This window comes from Melanotaenia boesemani, chromosome 11 (genome assembly GCF_017639745.1).
Source record: "Melanotaenia boesemani isolate fMelBoe1 chromosome 11, fMelBoe1.pri, whole genome shotgun sequence".
NCBI classification, from domain to species: domain Eukaryota; kingdom Metazoa; phylum Chordata; class Actinopteri; order Atheriniformes; family Melanotaeniidae; genus Melanotaenia; species Melanotaenia boesemani.
Window position 1 is genome coordinate 4,094,968 of NC_055692.1, and position 12,825 is coordinate 4,107,792.

The 12,825-nt window shown below is 37.5% G+C and overlaps 1 protein-coding gene across 1 annotated transcript in view; it reads right to left on the minus strand.

The window, feature by feature from the left end:
* paqr3a (progestin and adipoQ receptor family member IIIa) overlaps positions 1-11,499 on the minus strand; it is a 12,679-nt gene extending 1,180 nt beyond the window's left edge. Inside the window, exons 1-8 of the mRNA XM_041998351.1 lie at positions 11,335-11,499; positions 10,359-10,584; positions 9,912-10,074; positions 7,666-7,821; positions 3,679-3,876; positions 3,457-3,547; positions 3,135-3,320; positions 1-287 (exon numbers count right to left, since the gene is read on the minus strand). The exon at positions 1-287 is cut by the window's left edge and continues 1,180 nt beyond it. Of these exons, the coding sequence (XP_041854285.1) occupies positions 3,178-3,320; positions 3,457-3,547; positions 3,679-3,876; positions 7,666-7,821; positions 9,912-10,074; positions 10,359-10,584; positions 11,335-11,395 (1,038 nt within the window). The 5' untranslated portion in view covers positions 11,396-11,499 and the 3' untranslated portion in view covers positions 1-287; positions 3,135-3,177. The remainder of the gene's footprint in view (positions 288-3,134; positions 3,321-3,456; positions 3,548-3,678; positions 3,877-7,665; positions 7,822-9,911; positions 10,075-10,358; positions 10,585-11,334) is intronic.
* Positions 11,500-12,825: the final 1,326 nt, after the last annotated feature.

Below are 12,825 nucleotides of genomic sequence, written 5' to 3' on the forward strand. Positions count from 1 at the left end.
AGAAAGAATCTAAAAAAAGAAAAATAAACATGCCAACTAGAGGAAGAAAAATGAGTAAATAAATCTTCTGTAAAGTGAAATAAATGTTGCAGGTCTTCAGGGTTCTGTTGGTAACAACTATCCACTGTCAGTTCTCCTATAACTGCTCAGACATTTGATGTTCATGCTCGTCTGACAAGCATCAGGTCATCACATCCTGGTCTGATTAAAGTCTGCAGAACTGCTGCTGGTCTCCTCCCTCATCAGACTCTCAGGTGAGAACAAGGTCATCTGGTGAAACTGAAGGTCTTTGGTCAAAAAAAAAAAGAAGAAAAAACTGGTTATTTTACATCTATACAATCATGTATATTTACACAAAAAAATACAAGTATATGTATATATCTATACACATACGTACTGATAGTGATACGTACATACAAAAGGGCGGGGGGGGGGGGGGGGGGGGTGCTTTCTATATTGATCAAAATCTTACAAGCAAATCGGTGAGCAATATGTCATTGGTAATTAATTCATATATTAATACTATTAAAACTATGGAGTGTGTCACTGTGGAAATAGAGATGGAAAAATCAAAGACTGTCATAATTAGCTGTATATATAGAAAACCAGGATCCTGTATTGAAAAGTTTAGGGAAAAAATAATTAAACGTATGATGGTATAAACAACAGAAAAATGGGTTTTGTTTTGCAGGGATTTTAACTTTGATCTGTTGAATCCTCAAATGCAAAATGTAAATACAGAGTTTATTAATTCCATGTTCAGTTTAGGACTGTATCCATCAATCACTCGACCAGCTCGCATAACTAGAAACAGTAAAACATTGATTGATAATATATTTACTAATGTTGTAGACAGTGACGTGTTAAGTGGACTTTTAATTGCTGACATATCTGACCATTTACCTGTTTTTACAATAGTACAGAGGCCTACAAGAGTTACCACAAGTAAAACTATTGTAGTTTCAAGACAAAAAACACTCAAGAAGCAGTAAATTAATCTAAGGTTGATTTAATTAAACAGACCTGGGATGAGGTTTATGTAGAGGATGTAAACATGGCTCATGAAAGTTTTCTGAATATCATTATTATCCTTTAGTCCACAAGGTAGACATAAATATGCTGAAAAGCCATGGCTAACCAGGGGGATTCAAAAAGCTTGTACAAAGAAAAATAAGTTGTAGAAAGATTTTTTGAAAAATAGAACTCAGGAAACGGAACAAAAATATAAAAGTTATAAGAATTAATTAATAAGTAATATGTGATCAAGTAAAAAAATATAATAATATACTGGAAGAAAATAAATCAAATATCAAGAATACTTGGTGTGTATTAAATGAGATAATAAAAAAGGGCTGTCATAGTTCTACTTTACCAAATTATTTAACAAAAGAAAATAAAACTGAACAATGATATTGCAAATGAATTCAACAAATATTTTATTAATATTGGGCCAAATTTGGCAAAAGAGATAAATTCTAATCAAGATGATGTAGATAAAATTGTAGGTAAAATAACAAATTTAGAGAAAACTATATTTATACAGGGTACAAATGAAAATGAAATAATTACAGTTGTTAAAATAATTCAAAAATAAAACCTCAGCAGACTGGAATGGAGTGGATATGTCAGTATTAAAAAAAATGATTGAGTATATAGCAAACCACTGGCACACATCTGTAACCAGTCCTTGCAGTTTGGCAGGTTTCCAGAAAAGATGAAGAATGCAAAGGTTATCCCTATTTAGGCTGGGACAAATATGACTTTTCTAATTACAGACTGATTTCCCTATTATCACAATTTTCAAAAATACTGGAAAAAATATTTCATAATAGATGATATGATTTTATTGTAAAACATAATCTGGGTTCAGACCTGATACGACTACGACTTGCTGATCTAGTGGAAAAAAATATCTGATGCAGTTGATAATAAACAATATACTGTAGGGGTGTTCTTAGATCTAACTAAAGCTTTCGATACAGCGAACCATGAATTATTACTTAAAAAGATGTGTAGATATGGAATCAGGGGCGTGGCTATCTCCTGGCTTAAGAGCTACTTAGAGAATTACATTGATAATGACCACTGGTCTCCCACAGGGATCAGTGTTGGGTCCTTTGTTATTTATTCTTTATATTAATGATTTATTCTTAGTATCAAAAAACATTGCATTTCATTTTATTTGCAGATGATACTAATATCCTTAGTTCTGGCAAAGATTTAAAAAAAACTAATGGACACAATTAAAAATGAACTAAATAAACTAAAGTATTGGTTCAATTCAAACAAATTAAGTTTGAATTTAAAGAAAACCAAATGTATCATATTCAAAATTTAGCTGTTAATGTGAAAACTAAATTGAAAACAAATTATAAGAAATCGAAAGAGTGAATGATGTAAAATTTCTTGGGGTAACAATAGAAAGTAAGTTAAGCTGGAATCTACATATCGATCATATTAGAGCAAAGTTGTCTAAATCACTGGCAGTGTTACACAAAGTTAAAGAGTTTCTAAATAAAATAACGTTATATTTCTTGTATTGTTCCTTAGTATTGCCTTACCTGATGTATGCTATTGAAGTGTGGGGAAACACCTACAAAACAAATTTAAATCCCTTGTTCATAATTAGATAGCGTGTATAATCTTAGAGGGTAGAATAAGTTTAGAAAACCAAAAGCAAGAAAAAACAATGTTGTATTTCTTTTGTCGGGGTTGATATATGGAACAAATTAGACTAGGAGCTAAAAGACTGTACAACTTTAATAAGGTTTAAAAACATATTTAAGACAAATGTGATCAAATATTATGAATCATGTGAATAAAATTATTAACATGTGTATATTATTTTCTCAATTCTATTATTGTATGTGTCACGGTAGCTATTTTTCTTCTTTTATATTTCGATAAACTGATTTGGGGGGTGGGCATTATAAGCTTTTGCTTCTGTTTGTTTTCCCTTTTCTGAGTTTTTTTCTCTTTTACGTGAATGTGCATTGTATATTATATATATATATATATATATATATATATATATATATATATATATATATATATATATATATACGCAGACAGAAACAAAAAAAATATTTTAAGTATTTTAAATACAAATATTTAAAAAACACAAGCATGATTACCTCCTCCAGTCAGAGTTGAGGTTGTGTTGTGCTGAGCTGTGTATCATGTGTGTTGTGGGGCATCAGCGCAGGGCTGACTATGTCTGTACGCCATGATGAAGCCTGATGACTGGTGCCACCAGTAAAACATCAGCACCAGCAGCATGTGCCACACCTGGTGGCTGGAGCCCAGGTAGTTCAGCTGACCTGCAGGAAGATGATGAGTGAAATGGTGATTCACAGAAGAAAACTGGTAAAAATGGTTGATTGGTGTTTACTTTGTTCAGATTTTGGCTGAAGCCTTTTCAATATTTGGTGATGAGTCAAATAAAGTAGTTCTCACCTGGGAAGTAGCGTTCAGGAACTTTTGAAACATAGAAAATAATAGCTAATGCTGCGATGACATACATCCCGAGGATTCGTGGGACGAAAGCCTGAACAGAAAAATACATTTAACAAAACTTTAGACACAGCACAGAACGAACGTAACACTGGACTTCAGATATCAGTGCTAGTAAACCAGTAAAGAGAAGCTGATATCGTGCCTGGTGCACAGCGTGCTCACCTGGACGAGTTCAGAGGAGAAGCCTCCAGTGATGCAGATCCAGTGGACGGTGGGGATGAGGCCGTATCCGGCCACCGAGCAGAAGATGAGCGAGCGCAGCTGCTTCCACTGCTTGCTGAGGTAATGAGGGTGAATCTGAGCGAAGAAGATGGCCAGGATCATGGCCAAGACCGTCACCAGGTACACCTGCCGCCAGTACTGTAGCAAGAGAAGGGTTCCAGTCAGATCCCACCACAAACACAGATACAAACACTCTTAATAATAATAATTAAAACAGTAAAAACAGCCATTTTCAAGGCATCCAAAATCACAGAGCTGTACATCCTGCTCCACATACACTCAGATCCACCTGTTCAATTGTTAATACAAATATCTAATCAGCCAATCACATGACAGCAACATTTGGTCATATAGTCATGGTGAAGACGACTTCCTGAAGTTCAAACTGAGCATCAGAATGACGAAGAAAGGAGATTCAAGTGACTCTGAACGTGGCATGGTTGTTGGTCTGAGTATTTATTTTATTTTCACACACAACCATCTCCAGGGTTTACAGAGATGGTCTGAAGAAGAGAAAATATCCAGCGAGCAGCAGTTGTCTGGACCACACAGTCTGGTTGATGTCAGAGGTCAGAGGAGAATGGACAGACTGGTTGGAGATAGAAAAGCAACAGGAAGTAAAATCAGCACTGGTTCCAACCAAGATCTGCAGAACAGCATCTCTGAACACACAACACGTCCAGCCTTGAAGCAGATGGGCTACAGCAGCAGAAGACACACCGGGTGCCTCCTGCCAGCTAAGAACCGGAAACTGAGGCTACAATTCACACACACTCACCAACACTGGACAATAGAAGATGGAGAAACGTTGCTGGTCTGATGAGTCTCCATTTCAGCTCCACATTCAGATGCTAGGCTCAGAATCTGCTGGAAACATCATGAAAACATGGATCCATCCTGCCTTGGATCAACGCTTCAGGCTGCTGCTGGTGTAATGGTGGGGGGAGATTTTCTTGGCCCACTTTGGGCCCCTTAGTACCAACGTGGCCTGGTTTAACCAGCACAGCCTACCTGAGTATTGTTGCTGACCATGTCCATCCCTTTATGACCACAGTGGAGCATCTTCTGATGCTACTTCCAGCAGGATAATGCACCATAACACAAAGCTCAGATCATCTCCACCTGCTTTCTAGATCATGACGATGAGTTCACTGGACTCCAACGTCTTCCACATTCACCAGATCTCAGTCCAGTAGAGCAGCTTTGGGATGTGGTGGAACGAGAGATTCTCATCATGGATGCAGCAACTGTGTGATGCTGTCATGTCAATGTGGAGCAAAACCTCTGAGGAAGGTTTCCAACACCTTGTAATTAAGGCAGTTCACTCTGTTTGTACAACCGTTTTAGGAGCTTAGTGATGGATAGACATTTATCTTAATGTCTTAATAATAATTTATCTTAACTTCTGCTCAGACTTCAGCAATTTTAAGCAAGACTTTCACTACTTTAGCACGACAGGTGATGTTCATTCAGCAGACCACATTCACACAGCAAATTCTAGTTTATGTTTATGTTGTGTTCACACTTCTACTACTATATTTGATCTCTGCAAACTCCTCAGGGAGTTTGTAACAATCTCGAGCTGCTAAATTCTCCATAATCATCATTACTATAGGAGCCAAAGGTTTTTCCAGAGAGGATTTTCTATCTCTTTATCACTTTCATAAATCAGAAGCCACTTGTCAGGCAATAAAAGAGAGGCAAGTGTTAACTTTTCTGGCTGAGAGAATGAAAAACAAAAAAGACATTTATTTTCCTGTAGTGTCTTTCTGGCTGTATTTCCCATATTTATTTGCATGTGTTAAAAAGAAAAAAAGTCTCCCACTGCTTCAGTTGTTATCACAGATATACAGCAAACCTGTCCTCAGATCTGTATCTGATATTTAAACTTCTATAAGTAGCTGTGGAAAGTCTGGACAGCCTCGTCTCCGTCCCTTCTGGCCGTTTGTGTGGATGTAGGCCTCCGTCCAGTCACACGTCCTCGTGTGACGAGTCTCGCTGAATTTCACAGTGAATAAATTTGCGCCCGGAACAAGGCCTCGCTCTGCTTCAGCCAAATTTTTTTAATCTCTTCTCCTCCTCACAGACTCAATCTTTTACAAATCTGCATCCCTAAAATCACCACGATGAGACGAGTTTGACTGGCTAAATATAAAAATCTGTTTTTCTTCAGGGACTTGGCTTACCACTGGAGTGGAGCCACCCAGAAGCAGAGCCCCAGTCTTGGCATGGAGGGTGGAGAATGAAGGGGGGCTTCGCGGAGACAGCTCCTGCACTTGTGAGCGTCATATGGTGGAGAACAGGAGCGACGGACCGCTCTGTGAATGCAGCCATCTGGTTCGGGCTGGAGCAGATTTCAGCTACGTTCTGGGGGCAAAATAACCCGCCGCTTCCAACATGCGGGGGAAAACGAGGAGGACGGAGCCCGGCCAAGCATTTCAGGAGTAAAGGGAAGAAAAAAAAAAACATGGTGGGCGGCTGGAATGAGGAGCTGAAACTGGCTTGTGTCATCAGAGGCTGTTTTCCAAACGGAGAGTGCGACGAAGGTGTTGTGTTGCTTATTCACTGGGAACAATGAGTCAATGAGCAGAGCCGCAATGTGAGGATCACGTTATTCAATTACTGCTTCTCAAGATGAGGATGCGGAACTAAAACGTCTCCACAGACCACCGTTTTAGTGATGATATATGAACTCACAGAGAAACACATTTACATTATCATAATAGACACTTCTAGGCAGGAAGAATTTATCCTGGATTCAGGAGTTTGAACTTATTGATAATAAACTATAAAACTCCACACATCCTCCTTTCTACCTGGTCAAGAGTCTGGAGGTCCAATCGAACAAAAGGATGTGCAATATATTGAATTTTTAGCTCCTCACAAAGATAGTGATCAACAATTAAACAATTATTAAAATCATTTAGCCATATTACGCTCTTCGATGTTATCATGTGTTCAGACTGACATGCACCTCTGCTGTGAGTCCAGGCAAATACCAGTACACCACCCACCACTACAGGACGGAACAGAGGCGTAGAGTAAATGCCTTGCACAGCCTCTGCCTAGCGACGTTATGGATAGCAGCAGTTTTAAGGAGAAACCAGAAACTGGAGACCATCATTTAAACATCCTGTTTGGGAGCATTTATGCTTCCCAGTGAAGGATGTAAAAGGACAAAGACAAGTGGATGCCAGCAGTCTGCCGGTCTTGTGTCGAGCTTCCTGTAGCTCCGCCCCCTCCACATATGGATGGAAGCGCGCTCTCGGTGAAAACGCGTTGTGGAGGAACTGTGCTCGAACAATGAAATCACTACGGAAAGCATAAAGGACATTTTTTTTTTCCAATGGCGTTTAGTTTCTATTTTAAAAAGCCATAAAAAAGAATTTTCCTAGATTTATATTTTCTGACAACTTCTGTCTTTAATAACAGATACTGTAAATATAATATAATGTAAATATAATAATATAAAAATGTAAAATTGCTGAAGAGATTTTACTTTGAATAGACTTTTTCTGAACATTTGTCTCATTCAAACAATTGTTTTATTAACCAAACATGTCAGAGCCTTGCAACTAATCATGTGTTCCCTTTTCTTTTGCAGCATAAATGCAATTAAAGTTTTATTTTTAAAGCCAAAATTGAACTGTGGATTAAATTTGTACAAGTTTGTGTGAATTATTTTTATTTTTCTCTTTAAATATCCCTCCCTCCCTTATAATATGTATGTGCAGATACTGCCCATTAAAATAGAGGGGGCATATCTCCTATGGCATATTTTTTATTTATTTAGTAAAAGATGTGAGCATGCAACAAAGCTCTGAAGCACCAGTCTGTCATTAACCCTTCTATTTAACACTAAACTTCCTTAAATATTCTGGAGACTGAAGAACCATGAGAAAAACTTTTAGGTGCACATTAACTTACATTATTGCAGTAGAAAGTGTAGAAAACTCCGGGGACGTAGCAGCCCAGGATGCCGATGGAAACACCGGCATAATCCAGTGCCATCCAGCGGCGGCTGGTCTTTTCTGAGCGATGGCAGCAGAACAGGTGGTAACCCGCTGAGCACAGCATACACAGCTGAGGATTACAGGTAACACGACGCAGTCAGGAGTCACGGCAACATTTTATCATCCAGAATCGTACAGTTTTAAACTCATCTAAAGATTCCAGGTAAAGACTTTTTCTGTTGAATTTGTTAAAAACAACAAGTTTTCTGTTGAGATTTAACATATTTTATACCCACTGATTTATTTAAATCATCACATTCTTCAACAAAAGCAAAGTAGCGGAGCTGGAATACAGAAGGCTAGCTTGTAAAGGTTTTCCTCATTCCTCATTCTTTCCAATGAGAAGAAAGGAAGCTGCACTCAAGTTTATGCCACCCTTTTTAACAGCACTGCTTGCTATACTGTTTCATACAGAAAAACAAATTTCTGTTTTGTTATTATATGAATTTGTCTTACAGCCATCAGTTTAAACAGCCTAAACAATGATGGGGACATTGTATAGCAGGAAACTGTTTGAGGGGGACCTTTTTCACTGCTGCACCACTAAACATGCAGCAGAGCAGCTGAGTTATTGCAGATCGTGAGTGGTGAAAATGGACGGAGAAAGTTCAGAAGGTGAAGCTGTTGCAGACGTTGAAGCTAACATGATGATGTATCTGTTGTCTGGAGATACTTTGGTTTTAAAGGTCGGATGTGGACCAGAAAGCTGGTTACTGAAAATGATCTTGAGCTGAAGCTGTTGCTGGAGGTGTCAACACTAAGCAATCTGCTTCACCACCTTACACGCAAACATGCTTTGGAGAACCAAGAATGTCTGAAACTAATATCAACATCCTCCACGTTCTCAGGTAAAACTGAGAAAGATGGAGGACACAGTCAGATGTCAGTGGTAGACATGTTTGCTAGAGGTACCGCCTACAACTAAAAAAAAAAAACATGAGGTGGATGGAGACAACCAATGACATCACAATCTACATATACAAAAACCTGGTTCTGATAAGTTCTGTGGAGAAAAACGAATTCAGGGTGAAGCTCAAGACAGTGTGGATATTAAAATGTTTGTTTTTTTTGTATAATGTACAACTCTCATAAAAACAGAATATTCTATTTCTAATTCTCTCAGTGGAAAAAGTGGTTAGTGGCAAGTCATCATGGAAAAAATACCTTGAAATACACAAAGAAAATGGTATAAACTGGTATTATTTAAAAACAAAACAAAAAAAACATGATATATAATTTTGGTCATACTACTCAGCACTAATTAACATAAAAAGTTAATAATCAATGGCAGTGGTGTTAAAAACAAACACATAATAGTTAATTTGTTTAAGTCATGATGTCAAGCGTCGGCCCTTAAGGGCTGCAGTCCTGCAGATTTTAGGGTGAGAACATTTAATCTTGCATCTTCGTATGCAACTCGGTCAGTCCTGAGCCTAATCGTTTGGGTCTTTGCTTGTCTAATACACTTATTACCAAAAAATTCCACTAGAGGGGGCATGAAAGAACTCAGCCCAGATAGAGTAGCTGAATTTTTAGGGAAACACAATAATAAAGATGGTAACAACAAAGGAGGTTAGTAGCAGGCTAATTTTGATATCATGGCAAAAAAAAAACAACAGCAGCTGTATTGTAGATGGTTTGCAAGGCACCTAAAACCAAGCACGCTGTGTTTTGTCTTAGAAACTTTCTATAATTTATACCACTGTCAAACATGCGACATGCAATCAAATCAGACCCTACTCTGCCCTTAGGGTAGGGTAGGGTAGGGCATGTAGTGTTAATCTCTGAGGATGTGCTCAAACAATACTTTAAACAAACCCAAAATACACAAGCTACAAACATATGCTTTGTTAAGAGCAAGTATATTCTCGGCCTTAGATGCTTACCTGCTCTAACACACCTGATTCTAAGTGCATCTCCCCTATAGCTTGTTGTCAAGTTCTCCCAAGCCTTTTATGGACCCATTAATCTAAGTCAGGTGTGTTGATGTTAACTTTTGAAAACAGCTGAATGGTGAGAGACACCATCATTCCCTGGAATATGACATCAGCTTTCATTTTAATCCAAACAATGGCATAAATATGTAGCAGCTACTAAAGCTTTGACAACCCACCAGCTACTAAATACTAACCAGATATCTTTTAACAGGAAAACTCAAACCTGAAAGCAGAAGAGTCCAATGGAATAGATGACATAATCCTCTCTGGAGGCGCCGAAAGCTGGCAGCACTGAGGCCATGTTGTACACCCCGAGACAGAAGAAGAGCAGAAAACCCAACAGATGACTCCAGATGTTCACAGTCTCGTTGGACAGGATAAAGAGGCTGCACAAGAAATGAGCAACATTTAAAACAACAGCTAAAGATGCTAATCTCTTGCTTTGTCAATGGATATATACAGAAAACTATTTGTAAAGAATAAACTGAAGAACAGCGCGGAGAATAAGCATTTAATTTGTTACTGTTATTTGAAAATGGTCTCAGATTATTTTAGTAGGATCTCTGAACACAAATAAGTTGAAGCTCCAGAAAGCACAATGGCTGTTTATAAACTTTTCATGCATGGCAAAACACTATTTAATTCTGAACATGTACTGAAATTTTCTAACCTTTTGATGCACAGCCTGGAAGGTAGGTAGGCTCTGTATCCATCTGTGATGTAGGGGTTCTCCCTCAGAAATACTGGGATCTGCTCATAAGTGTATAGTCTGATTCCTCTGGGTACCAGGACAGGCCAGTACTGGTAACCTCCAAGCTCGATGTAGTGAGCAGTCTGAGTGTTTTTCTGGGGTTTCTGAGGCATGGCTGAGCCACCAAAGCCTACCTGACCTGAAGCTTAAAACAAGAAATAAGATTCAGTCCATTATAAGCTCTGTTGTGAATAACATGATTTATTAAACATAGAGTGAGTGTAGTTATAAAATCTTGTCCCATGTGTCTATGTTGTGTAGGTTTGATCAACCATCTGACTTGGATTATAAGAGCTAAACCAGCTGAATATCTATCTATCTATCTATCTATCTATCTATCTATCTATCTATCTATCTATCTATCTATCTATCTATCTATATGTGTGTGTGTGTGTGTGTGTGTTTTAATAATAAGGAATTCAGCAAAGCAAGCAGTGGTAAAACTATACATGTCAACTTTAAAGGTTCAGCCACAATGTAATCCTATGTTAATTACATTAGCTATTTGTACTAAGTCGCTTCTCTCTGCTTATTATAAACCTAACTGCAATTAGGTTTATAATTCCTCTCACATGGCTGGATATCATATACTGTTTAATTCAAAGTTATTGTTAAATTGTAAAGGGCGGAGGCTTAGACTGTTGAGGAACTGTTGTGAACAAAACATGCCGTCTTTGTACTTCGATTTTAAGCTGAATTTAGCGGAACAATCAACTGAGGTATGAAAAAATTAAGCGTAAATCTTATCGTGTAAATTACATTTCTGTTAAGACACTAAACTTAATACTGCTAAAATTTCAAAGCGGTCTGGTGGCTAATTAAAGCTACGGAGGATTCCAGAGGTTAGCCTAGCATGTGGCTTTGTTTAAAGCCAATTAATAAAGAATAAACTTACCTTTTAATTTTGAATACATGTAGTTTGAATCATTTTGTGGCTTAAAATGTGTATTACGCATTTGTAACTATGTGTTAACATGGATTTTAAAAAATAAAAACAAGGTAATAGTTAAGTTTTAGCTTTAACATCTTCCGAGGAGCAGCAAACGTCATCACTGATGGAGGACCCCAGTTAGGTGCCCAAAGACTGCCTGCGTAAATAAATTAAGTTTAGATTACACTCCTTTATATATATATATATATATATAAACTTTAAAATTAACAAATTTTAAATACATTATCTAATTAAATATATAAACTATACTAATACAAGTATTAGAATATTGATATTATATTGTCAAAAGAACATTTACATACTAGCTATCTCAACAGTTTGATACTAAAATTCTTAAATATATTATAAACTGTCAAATTTCTTTCCCTCTAAAAAAAACTGAAATAGAAAAATTCCAAGCAAACATAATTTTTTCATGATTATATTGTAGGCCATGGACACTGGAACCAGAGACAAAGCAGTGACAGCAGTGGATATTTAAATACACATGACTTTAATCTATCTTTAAAGGAATTTGCCTATTAATACTTAAGTCACTGATTTTTTTGCATTAAAAATGTATTTACTTGATGCAAATTTGACATTTAAAACAACCACTTTTTGTCCTCTTTACAATTCCAAATCCCTCTGCTAAGGTCACATGACTGATAGCTATAAACCTAATCATATTATAGGTTTGGTCCATGTTAAATGTAAGCTGTTTAGAGCCGTTCTCTGTCTCCTGGTTGTCATCCTGCTTGCCTTGTGAGCTTGTCTTACACCCTCCTGTCGCAGACTGTCATCAGGAATCCTCATCAGATGAAGGCGCTTCTCCACAGACCTCTCAGGTGTGAGAGATGTTAGTGGAATCCCTCGGGAGGGAAGTCACACTCAGTCCTCCCTCTGCTGTTTACACCCCCACTTTAATTGCCTCATTCTCAAGTACAAGTGTGTTCTTCATTATCACTTCTAATACACCTCTCAGCACATCCACTCTGGCAAAGTGTCAGCTGCCATGCCAAGTTAAGACAGTAAGTCGTGCTTACAAGGGCACACATTAAGAAGCTCCTGCTGCAGATATTATTCATGGATTTTACTAACTGCAGTAATTTGGTAGATATATTTCTAACAGCAAAGATGCCAAGAATTATAGAAACATGAGCTGAAACTATACATTTTTAATAAGCTTCTGATTACTTGTAGAAAAGCAACCATTATCTTAAGAGTGCCATATTTAAGGTGTTTTTCCTCTGATTGTAAAGTAACTGTTTGACATTTCAGAAGCGTAATGCCTACCACTTAAAGCAGTAGTAACGATCCCCACCTGACTGTCTGCTGCAAGAAAGGATGGAGCCTTAGCAGCTGCATTTTTAGGATGCCATGTGATAAAAATTCAATGTTCCTTCTAAGACCCTTTGAGAGATTTAATCTGATAACATTCCAAGAATGTCTAAA